A 12,719-nucleotide genomic window follows, 5' to 3' on the forward strand; every position below is an offset into this window, starting at 1 on the left:
TCAACAAAGGTTTCATGCATTAAAAATAGTATGTATGCAGACGCGGTGGTGTAGGGTATTATATAGTAGGCTCCACCCGACTTTTGCCTTTCCTAATTGATTTTGAGAACGGATTGATAGGCAATGGAAATTACATTCAAACCGTTCTCTGATTTGAGCCCAATATGCTCCACAACCGATCACAGAATGTGTCGGAAAATGTCTTTCCTATATAAATTCCACAATCAATTCCCTAGACAAAATTTCCAACTAGAATCGTTTAAGGATTTCAACTTTTTTATTTTATCAAATCAAACAATATAAGTCAACAATAAGTGCCAGCAATGATTCACAGCCACATACTTTCATATGTACAGGGAATTTTTAAGATTCTTAAAAAAAAAAAACAATACTGTATCTTATGAAAAAGCCTAAGTGTTTGATGATTACAATTCAAAGGGCCACCACATTATTCATTAAGTACATCCCGATTGATTGGTGTATAACAATGGATTCAAGGAGATTCCGTTGTCAGTCAGCACTTTCGTTGCCGTAGCAATGGTGTCCTGCGTAGGCAAACGCTCGCGTGTCAATATCCAAACAAATGCTAAAAACGAAAAAAAAATAATAAAAATTTTTTTGCACAAAAAGAGCAAATAAAAAACAAGCCATTAGCATTTACTTGACGATTGGGTGATGATGTTTTGGCAGGAGTAGACAACGCTAAAGGTGCAGTAGTCCGTGTCGAGTACCCAGTAGTTGGTGGTGGTATTAAGAGCGGGATTGACGGGGAAGCTGACCAAGAGTTTGCCATTGGATACAGCTGTGGCAGTGCCCAGAATTTCTTCAGGAGTGCCGTTTCTAAAAAGAAAAACAATTCAAAGTAATAAAATGTATGAGTTTACCTTGAAAATGTGAAAGAAGTGCAAATAGAACAATGAAATAAAAAACAATGCTAAAGTAAAACATAAACAAAGAAAACCCACTTCACCGAACTTTTTCGACAGCTCTACTGATTTTGACTTACGCATCGATCTGACTGTTTTTCACAGCTACTATGCCATCGTTCTGCAGCGTGTACTCGGCTGTCACACAAGTGCCATCACCCTGAAAGTAGTTGGGGTATTTGGCGTACTCGTACCATAAGCCCATATACTCGGGTATATCAAAGTTGGGTACAACGTCGATGTTGGTGGGACAGCGATTAGACGAAATCACTTGGCCAGAGACTCCAATTGAGTGGGTCATGACCACCAAAGCCACTGCCACCGTCGTCATTGCTTTAATACCAGCCATATTTAATTAATAGACAAAGTTGTTTGTTAGCTTTGTGTTGTGTTCGTTGAAAGAAGGTCCTACTGATGTGGTAATGAGACTCACAAGTGAAACTGTTGTCGGTGCCAAGTTTTTGGGTACTTTTATAGTCCCCCTTCCGGTTATTGAAGTTGGAAAAATAGGTTTGTTTATCGCAACGTTGCTGGAACTGCTGTTTACTGTTCGTAGCTCTTATCATTGTAAAGAATTTTACAAAGCAAATGAAATTATTAACGTGTTCTTTATCGTTCAATGAATGAATATTTGTCTCTGGTTGATTATTATTTTGTTTTGCTCAAAACTTGATCTAGGACACGTTAATGTTGCGTGTGATGTGGATTTCCACTCAATATCAGAGCGTTTGGTTTTTTTTCAGAATAATATTATTGACATCTTATCTTTGACAGAAATATACTTGGCATCGCGAACATTTTTTTTAAGAGTTTTCCTTATTCTAACAAAGTTATGCTAAACAAGCAAAAGAGTGCTAAGTTCGACCAGACCGAATCTTATATACCCTCCATCATGGATCGCAATTATTAAGTTGTTTGTCCAGTATCTCTTTATATGTAAAGATGGGTTTCTATCATGTAAATACCCAACGCTTGGGTATTTATTTGGTAAATACCCAATAAATATCTTTTTTGGGTATTTATAATTTTGCAGATATAAAAAAATTTTCCAAAACAATTTTTGATGATTTCGTATCTTTGTATATAAACCTGACCTTCTGATCTCATAAAATCGGATTTTAGTTAAATATAGCCGCTATGTAGACCGATCTCCAGACTTAAAGTCTTGAGGCAATAAATTGATTAGTTTTCATTTAGAGGGGTGCTAAAACGCAATGTCATCAAAATCGGATGAAAATTCTCGTTTTATGGGCTCAATGCTCTATTTCGGGATATTGGTCTATATGGCAGCTATATCCAAATATGGTCCAGTCTGGACGATATTCAACAAAAAGGCCGAGAGGGGAACCGGAACTCGTATATGGCAGCTATATCCAAATATGGTCCGATCTGTACCACATTTGACAGGAATGGATTGGGGTCTACCAGAACACACTGTGCCAGATTTCAGCGAATTCGGGTAATAAATGGATCTTTTATGACCTCAATACCCTATATCGGGAGATCGGGTGGTCGGTCTATAGGGCAGCGATATCCAAATATAGTCCGATTTGAACCGCACTTTACTGAAATGAATAGGGGTCTACCAGAACTGACTTTGCCAAATTTCATCGAAATTCGTGAAAAATTACCAATTTATTGCCTCAAGACTTTTAGTCTGGAGATCGGTCTATATATATATAACAAAAGTCCGATTTTATGAGGTCAGAAGATCAAAAATTTTTTGAAAAATGTTTTTATACCCAAGATATCTGCAAATCGCCCATCGAATTGCCATGCGAATTTTTTTTTACTATTGTTAAGTCTATAGATAATAAATCCTTACTGACTTATATAAGTTAACAGTTACTAAATTTCTGTTTTTATTAATTTGAGTGCTTTTACAGAACTGAATCAAAAATCTTAAACTTAGGTTGAAGTTGGTTGGTGCTGCTGTTGGCGCTGCTGCTGTTGGTTGGTGCTGTTGCTGGTGCTGCTATTGGTTTCTTGCTGATTGACGATTTTGTTATTGTTGTCGTCATGAGGTGTCAGGTTACCCGCTTTGCTGTGTTTGCTGTTGATCTGCGGTACTGGTGGATACGGATTGTTGACCCTTGCGTTAGCTGTAGAAATGCTTACATTTCATTACCATTACCATTTCATATTGTTGCTTACAAATCATGATGGTTCGCTGTTTGTTGTTGCAGGCGGACAATGTTGACTGACAGCGGTCAATGAATTAATCAATAGAATCAGCAATTTTTTGGTATCGAAATCCAATATAAAGAATTTTTTGTTTGGCTGACATCCCAGCAAACATCTTTGATGTTAACACCTCCCCTCTTAGTTACGAGCGTCCTCGATCGTAATACCGTTAGAAGTAAGGTATCTGAGATAATCTTGGTACGTCTCTTGGAAAGTTTGTTGAATTCGATGTCGGAACTGATAGTTGATTGGGAGATGCTAGATTAACGGTTTCAATCAATGGGCGCTGCTTTCTTCTTATCAAGAACAATACCAGAATGAGAGCTGCAGCTATTGTGAGTAAATGCACGGCCGCACTCCATTTGTTTTTAATGTTCAACAGTTCTATCGCTTTTGTATTGTTTAGATGGATCCTTTTTACAAATTCCAAAGTGGTTACTTCTTCTATTTTTGATCCAGGAGATCTAGGTTGTAGGATTGCAGGTAATGGTTCGGCATACGTTGTTTGGAAATAGTTGTATGTCTCGTTGTCAATTGTTATGGAAGCGTTTTGAAACTTGATTATGAAGGTTCCCGTAAGATTGTACTGCTCGTCGTTGATGAGAATGGTACCATCGAATTGATTTAGTAGAATCATCCCAGGCAAGACTTCCTCTACTGTAGGGGTGGTGCTATGTCTCAATAAAGTACAGTTTGCTTCTACGCTTTTTTAAAAGATTTAACAAACAATTTTCTTTTTCTATTCTTTTGACATTATTTAAATTACAAACAGTCAGATTATTGAAAGATTTACATGGTTTAAGGATCCCATAGGATTCATTTTTACAAACTAGTATTTCATTATAATCAATTTTATTAATAAGATCCCCACTCTTAGTGGGTTTAATCAAGAGTTTACTGCAGGAATCTAAATTCGTAGTCGGTACATTGACAATATAAATAAGTGATTTTTCATTTGATGCAATTTTTACTTCAGAGAATTCGAATATTTCTTCTATGTTTACAAAGGGAATTGAATCTTTCTCGAAAAGCTCTTTTGCAATATTCACTTCAGTGTTCGACAATACAAATGAATTTATTATGCCGGACTTTGCCCAGTGAATGGCATAATTTACATTAACAATTTCTTCCTTTAAAAGGTCAATTTTCATTTTGAGCATGGTTATAAAATTTTCATTGGTTTTTACAATTTTTATAATTTTGTTGGTATTTTCTGTGAGTTCATCTATTTTTTTTTTTTAGAGACAGATTATTTATTACAACCTGCCTATTATTGCTTGACAAAACATTGTTAATTTTTTGCTCTATTATCTCGAAATTGTCGTGATCTGGATTTCCGGCGATCCATTTCCAACTTTTCTTAATTCTATTGATTTTTCTATTTCCTGAAGTTACAATTTTTAAATTCTTTAATTATTCACCAAAATTTTTTTCTCTACCAGAGTTTTCACATTTTTTTCACTTTCGTACTTAAATTCTTCTTAATTATTAAATCTAACTTTTTCCAACTTTTCTTAATTCTATTGATTTTTCTATTTCCTGAAGTTACAATTTTTAAATTCTTTAATTATTCACCAAAATTTTTTTCTCTACCAGAGTTTTCACATTTTTTTCACTTTTGTACTTAAATTCTTCTTAATTATTAAATCTAACTTTTTCCAACTTTTCTTAATTCTATTGATTTTTCTATTTCCTGAAGTTACAATTTTTAAATTCTTTAATTATTCACCAAAATTTTTTCTCTACCAGAGTTTTCACATTTTTTTCACTTTTGTATTTAAATTCTTCTTAATTATTAAATCTAACTTTTTCCAACTTTTCTTAATTCTATTGATTTTTCTATTTCCTGAAGTTACAATTTTTAAATTCTTTAATTATTCACCAAAATTTTTTTCTCTACCAGAGTTTTCACATTTTTTTCACTTTTGTATTTAAATTCTTCTTAATTATTAAATCTACGATTCACAACTTTTTTTTTTTTTGTTCACTGCCTACTTACAAATGTATCCCTATAAAGATTTTCCATACGTCCATAGAGGCGATTTCGTTGTCCTTTCGTTAAATCTACTTGGAGAATCGTCCGCTTACTTGTTGACGTGTGTTGAGCCGGTAGTTGTAGCTACAGCCTCTGTGGTCTTCTAGGGTGTTTTTTTGGTCCTTGGTCACAGCCTCCGGGTGCGTTGATGGATTGTTGGGCGCCAGTTAACAGTTACTACATTTCTGTTTTTTTTTGGTCCTTGGTCACAGCCTCCGGGTGCGTTGATGGATTGTTGGGCGCCAGTTAACAGTTACTAAATTTCTGTTTTTATTAATTTGAGTGCTTTTACAGAACTGAATCAAAAATCTTAAACTTAGGTTGAAGTTGGTTGGTGCTGCTGTTGGCGCTGCTGCTGTTGGTTGGTGCTGTTGCTGGTGCTGCTATTGGTTTCTTGCTGATTGACGATTTTGTTATTGTTGTCGTCATGAGGTGTCAGGTTACCCGCTTTGCTGTGTTTGCTGTTGATCTGCGGTACTGGTGGATACGGATTGTTGACCCTTGCGTTAGCTGTAGAAATGCTTACATTTCATTACCATTACCATTTCATATTGTTGCTTACAAATCATGATGGTTCGCTGTTTGTTGTTGCAGGCGGACAATGTTGACTGACAGCGGTCAATGAATTAATCAATAGAATCAGCAATTTTTTGGTATCGAAATCCAATATAAAGAATTTTTTGTTTGGCTGACATCCCAGCAAACATCTTTGATGTTAACATATACACTACACATATATACAATACAAATTATTATTGGTAACAATGACTTGTAAGTTAATTACAAATTTAAATGCAAAATAATTTGACGTTTTACCAAACTTTACTTTTCAGACAAAATAAAGATGTGACAGTACTTATTGAAATCACAGCAAATGCGACGAAGGGGATCATTGTAAGAGTAATCACTTTGAAAATATTGTGTGGAAAGAAGCTGAAAATTTCTTGTTTTACGAATTGTAACATTTAGATATATACGGTTCATAATAAATTCGGAAGATATTTCGTAATGTAGGACATTCGTTAGAATTGTAAGGTTTAACATCTATCTGCGGCTAAATAGTGTTGATAACTTAATCAGATTAAGCCTGAATTCATATGTAGGTAATGTTTTCAATTTAATTTTATAGGAATGTATAGTATAAACAGGATCCCATATTACCGAACCATATTCCAGTGTGCAACGTTCCAAAGATATATGTAAATTCTTCGCGACAGAGATATAATTTAGTTCCTTGCTCCATCTTTTTATAAACTCAAGTGAACTAAAGGGTGATTTTTTTGAGGTTAGGATTTTCATGCATTAGTATTTGACAGATCACGTGGGATTTCAGACATGGTGTCAAAGAGAAAGATGCTCAGTATGCTTTGACATTTCATCATGAATAGACTTACTAACGAGCAACGCTTGCAAATCATTGAATTTTATTACCAAAATCAGTGTTCGGTTCGAAACCTCAATACCCTATATCGGGAGATCGGGTGGTCGGTCTATAGGGCAGCGATATCCAAATATAGTCCGATTTGAACCGCACTTTACTGAAATGAATAGGGGTCTACCAGAACTGACTTTGCCAAATTTCATCGAAATTCGTGAAAAATTACCAATTTATTGCCTCAAGACTTTTAGTCTGGAGATCGGTCTATATATATATAACAAAAGTCCGATTTTATGAGGTCAGAAGATCAAAAATTTTTTGAAAAATGTTTTTATACCCAAGATATCTGCAAATCGCCCATCTTTATTTATAGGCAAACAAAGGATAATGGTTAAAAATTGCCATGCGAATTTTTTTTACTATTGTTAAGTCTATAGATAATAAATCCTTACTGACTTATATACACTACACATATATACAATACAAATTATTATTGGTAACAATGACTTGTAAGTTAATTACAAATTTAAATGCAAAATAATTTGACGTTTTACCAAACTTTACTTTTCAGACAAAATAAAGATGTGACAGTACTTATTGAAATCACAGCAAATGCGACGAAGGGGATCATTGTAAGAGTAATCACTTTGAAAATATTGTGTGGAAAGAAGCTGAAAATTTCTTGTTTTACGAATTGTAACATTTAGATATATACGGTTCATAATAAATTCGGAAGATATTTCGTAATGTAGGACATTCGTTAGAATTGTAAGGTTTAACATCTATCTGCGGCTAAATAGTGTTGATAACTTAATCAGATTAAGCCTGAATTCATATGTAGGTAATGTTTTCAATTTAATTTTATAGGAATGTATAGTATAAACAGGATCCCATATTACCGAACCATATTCCAGTGTGCAACGTTCCAAAGATATATGTAAATTCTTCGCGACAGAGATATAATTTAGTTCCTTGCTCCATCTTTTTATAAACTCAAGTGAACTAAAGGGTGATTTTTTTGAGGTTAGGATTTTCATGCATTAGTATTTGACAGATCACGTGGGATTTCAGACATGGTGTCAAAGAGAAAGATGCTCAGTATGCTTTGACATTTCATCATGAATAGACTTACTAACGAGCAACGCTTGCAAATCATTGAATTTTATTACCAAAATCAGTGTTCGGTTCGAAATGTGTTCAAATTTTGACAAATTTTGTTCAGCGATGAGGCTCATTTCTGGTTGAATGGCTACGTAAATAAGCAAAATTGCCGCATTTGGAGTGAAGAGCAACCAGAAGCCGTTCAAGAACTGCCCATGCATCCCGAAAAATGCACTGTTTGGTGTGGTTTGTACGCTGGTGGAATCATTGGACCGTATTTTTTCAAAGATGCTGTTGGACGCAACGTTACGGTGAATGAACACATTTCGAACCGAACTCTGATTTTGGTAATAAAATTCAATGATTTGCAAGCGTTGCTCGTTAGTAAGTCTATTCATGATGAAATGTCAAAGCATACTGAGCATCTTTCTCTTTGACACCATGTCTGAAATCCCACGTGATCTGTCAAATACTAATGCATGAAAATCCTAACCTCAAAAAAATCACCCTTTATAAGCCTTATTAACCTTTGCCGTTAATTGTGCCTTAAAATTTAATCTGCTATCTAAGAGGATGCCAAGGTCTATGAATGTTTCTAACCGTTGAAGTTCATTTCTAGAAAGAAAATAACTCGTATTCAAATGCCAGCTCTATAAAAAGACATTTGTTTACATTTCTTAGTATTGAGCTTCATAAGATTTACATCACACCAATTGGTAAAATTATCAAGGTCAGCCTGTAAAACGCATTGGTCAAGGGTATTGTTAAATGAGCGAAAGATTTAACATCATCTGCGTACATTAGTGCATGAGAGTGGTTGATAATATGAGGCATGTCATTTATAAATAGAGTGAATAGAATTGGACCAAAATGACTACCTTGTGGAACCCCTGACGTTTCAGTTATTCGTTCGAAAGAATTTCTTTCAACTTTCCCGTTCTGTGACCGATCCGATAAATAAGAGCCAATCCATTTTAGTAACATTGGACAAAAGCCTATTTTCCCAAGTTTAAGTTATAATAAATAGTGATTGACCTCCGAAAACCGTGCCGACTATCAGACAGAAAGGATGATGTCTGGTGGGAAATTACACCAGTTAACAACTTTTCAAGCAGTTTAGGTTTAGCACACAGCTTTGCTATTGCTATGTAATTGGAAACATCATATCTATTTTCAGATTAAAATAACGGTGTAATGTATGGCTGCTTCCATAGTCTTGGAACGTATTCCAAGGGTATGGATTTATTAAATATCCTTGTAAGTGGGAAAATAAGAGGGGTAGCACAATGTCTTAAAACGCTGGAAGGAATTCCATCTTATCCAGGATCAAAACACTCTTTATGTGATTTAAGGCCTTCAAAAACACTATCTATTCACATATGATGTTTCTTTGATTTCAAATGGATTCTCTACTCCAAGATCACAATGTTCATTCGAATAATTCGACGCAAAAAAATTTGCAAACATATCTTTATCATTATTGGCAACGATTGACCCAGACTTGAGGAAGTCAGGCAATGTTTTAGTCTTTCGCTTAGAGTTCACAAATTTATAAAATACTAGTTGACCCGGGCCCGCTCCGCTGCGCCTTCTTTTACTTTATATGGAACAAAAGTTTCCTTGGAATATTTATTTTCGACAATTAAAGATTTTTCAGTGAAATACCATGCTACGAAAATAGTTTATCGCTTGACTAACAGTTTAACAATATAAGTGCCTTTATCTAAATCCCATATGATCTTTATTGGTCTACGAATTTAAGTTTGGATGTAAGGTGTACTCCCAGATACTTGGCCCTGAAAAAATATCAGCATCGTGCTCCTTCTCAAATGCCATTTATTTAAACCCCATATTACCATTGGCTTAATAGGAGTTTACAGGATAAGGCGTCCCCCAAACACATGGCCCCAAAATAGGTTGTCAAATTAGTTTTCTAATCTCAAATACGTTTCATTTGAGCCACATATTGGCACGGCCGAAATTTTTTTTTCCTTTGGGGGTGTTTTGGGAAAGGGGTGATGCCCTAAATACATGGTCCTACATTTGGATATCAAATTCGTATTCTACTCCCAAATACCTTTATTTGAGCCTTTATTTGAAGTGGTAGACCCCCAGAAAATTGGTTCCGAAAATGGGTATCAATTCTTACTCAACCCTCCAATACTTTTCTTTTAGGCCCACATTGTCATGGTCGGTAAATATGCCCGATTTAGGAGCGTTTTGGAGATTGGGGTGGTCGCCCAAACACTAAGCCCTGAAAATATATCAGCAACGTGCTCTATTCTCATATATCTATATATCATTTATTCGTACCCCATATTGCCATTGGCCTCAAAATTGGATATAAAATTCGTTTTCAAATCTCATTTAAACTTCTTATTGCAAAAGTCTACAAATATGTCCGGTTTGGGGTATTGGCCCTAAAAACTATAAATATTTAGTTTCACTCTCTTTACGACCCAAATTGTCTTGGTGAGCAAATACGTCCTATTTGGGGGTTGTTATGGTGGTGGGACGTCCCCTAGACAGTTGGTCCCTAATGTTAATATCAGATCACGTGGTCTACTCCCAAATACCATTAATTTGGGCCCGATATTTCTATAGTCGGCAAATATGACCGGCTTGGGGGGTGTTTTGTGGGATGGGCGGCTCCTCAGTGAGTTGACCTTAAAAATGTATATCGGATTCGTGTTCCACTTTAAAAACCCTCTTATTTGAGCCTCATATTGCAATAGTCAGCAAATACTTCCTATTTGGGTGGTGTTGTGGGGGTGGTGTGGGCCCATAGACACTTTTCCCAAATATTGATATCAGATTCGTGCTTTACTCCCAAAGACCTTTCATTTGAGCCCCATATGACTATTTGTAAATTTGTCCCCATTTGGGGGAGGTTTTTGGTGAGAGGCGGCCCCCCAAACACTTGGTCCCATATTTGGATATCAGATTCTCATTCTACACTCGAATACCTTTTATTTAAGACCCATATTCCCATGGTCAGTAATAAATGGAAATATAAATAAATGGGAATGGGAATAATAATAAATAAATTTGGGGGGTGTTTTGGGGAAGGGGTCCACCCCCCAAAAACGTGATCTAACATTTGGATATCGTATTCGTATTCTACTCGCAAATACCTTTCATTTGAGTCCTTTATTGCCATGATCGGTATATGTCCGATGTAGGGGTGTTTTGAGGGTTGCGTGGTGTTGTTGGGGTGGGGGGTGGAGTGGCCCCATAGACACTTTTCCCGAATATTGATATCAGATTTGTGCTTTACTCCCAAATATCTTTCGTTTGTTTGTTCGTATGTTTGTGTGTTCCTTATAGACTCAGAAACGGCTGAACCGATTTTCTTGAAATTTTCGCAGATGGTGCATAATGACCCCGTGGTGAAAATTGGTTACTAAATTTTTTGATATCTGAAGGGGGGCGGACCCTCCCCCCTATCCTAATTTTCAGAAACGCCAGATCTCGGAGATGGGTGGTGCGATTTAAGCGAAATTTTGTGTGCTCTTATATAGTACCCTAAAAATAAAAATTTGGTATCCGAATTTCGGATGGGGTACCTAGGGGGGCTGCCCCACCCTAAAACCTACCAAACATATATTTAGACCAATCACGACAATATGGGACTCAAATGAAAAGTATTTAGGATAAGAGAATGTATCCGATATTCAATTGTCGGACCAAGTGCTAGGGGGACCACCTCAAGCCCCAAAACACCCCTAAATTGGACATATTTACCGACCGTGGCAAAATGGGACTCAAATGAAAGGTATTTGCGAGTAGAATACGAATCTGACCCCCCCAAGCCGGTCATGTTTGCCGACTATGGAAATATAGGGTTCAAATTAAAGGTATTTACGAGTAGACTGTCTAGGGGACGTCCCACCACCATAACAACCCCCAAATAGGACGTATTTGCTCACTAAGACAATTTGGGTCTTAAAGAGAGTGTAACTAAATATGTCAATATGGAGCTTAAATGAAAGGTATTGGGGGGTAGAGCAAGAATTGATACCCATTTTCGGGACTAATTTTCTGGGGGTCAAAATACCCCACAACCAAAAATTTTTTAGTGAGCATCGCAATATGGGTCTCAAATAAAGGTATTTGGGAGTAGAATACGAATTTGATATCCAAATGTAGGACCACGTATTTAGAGCATCACCCCTTTCCCTAAACACCCCCAAAGGGAAAAAATTTTTCGACCATGTCAATATATGGCTAAAATGAAAGGTATTTGAGATTAGAAAACGAATTTGATAACCTATTTTTGGGCCATGTGTTGGGGGGGACGCCTCATCCTGTAAACTCCTCCTAAGTCAATGGCAATATGGGGTCTAAATAAATGGTATTTGATAGAAGAGCACGATGCTGATATTTTTTCAGGGCCAAGTATCTGGGGGACCACCTCTCCCCCGAAAATACCACCAAATCAGACATCATGAGAATATTGGGCTGAAATGAAGTATATTAAGAATGGAGTACACCTTACATCCAATCTTAAATTCGTAGACCAATAAAGATCATATGGGATTCCGATAAAGGCACTTATATTGTAAAACTGTTAGTCAAGCGATATACTATTTTCGTAGCATGGTATTTCACTGAAAAATCTTTAATTGTCGAAAATAAATATTCCAAGGAAACTTTTGTTCCATATAAAGTAAAAGAAGGCGCAGCGGAGCGGGCCCGGGTCAGCTAGTTAGTTATTAACAGCACATGTCTCTGGAACAACCTAACGGGAAATCTACAACCCATAAGCAATGTTAATAAACTTCAAAGGGAGCCTTTTGTTAATTTTTATACCCTTCACGATTTTTATACCCTTCACAAAGTATACTTTGTTGGGTCTCAGATCAATATTTCGATGTATTATAAATGGATTGAGGAAATTGGTAAAGCTCTCATCCTATGGTGAAGGGTATAAAAATTAACAAAAGGCTCCCTTTGAAATTTATTAACATTGCTTATGCAATGTATATATATATATATATCCTTTATAGTCGTGACATTCTAAGTCGATTTGGCTCTGTCCGTCCCTCAGTCTTCCGAAAGCACTCTAACTTTCTAACGAATAAAGCTAGGCGCT

General features: G+C 36.1%; 1 protein-coding gene across 1 annotated transcript in view; it reads right to left on the minus strand.

Annotated features, from left to right (window-relative positions):
- Nucleotides 1-258: 258 nt before the first annotated feature.
- The window catches only part of LOC106091105 (uncharacterized), a 32,879-nt gene continuing 20,418 nt past the window's right edge, over nucleotides 259-12,719 (minus strand). Inside the window, exons 4-6 of the mRNA XM_059367908.1 lie at nucleotides 1,007-1,277; nucleotides 662-840; nucleotides 259-586 (exon numbers count right to left, since the gene is read on the minus strand). Coding sequence (XP_059223891.1) covers nucleotides 456-586; nucleotides 662-840; nucleotides 1,007-1,277 — 581 coding nt within the window. The 3' untranslated portion in view covers nucleotides 259-455. The remainder of the gene's footprint in view (nucleotides 587-661; nucleotides 841-1,006; nucleotides 1,278-12,719) is intronic.

Source organism: Stomoxys calcitrans, chromosome 1, assembly GCF_963082655.1.
Source record: "Stomoxys calcitrans chromosome 1, idStoCalc2.1, whole genome shotgun sequence".
NCBI classification, from domain to species: Eukaryota; Metazoa; Arthropoda; class Insecta; order Diptera; family Muscidae; genus Stomoxys; species Stomoxys calcitrans.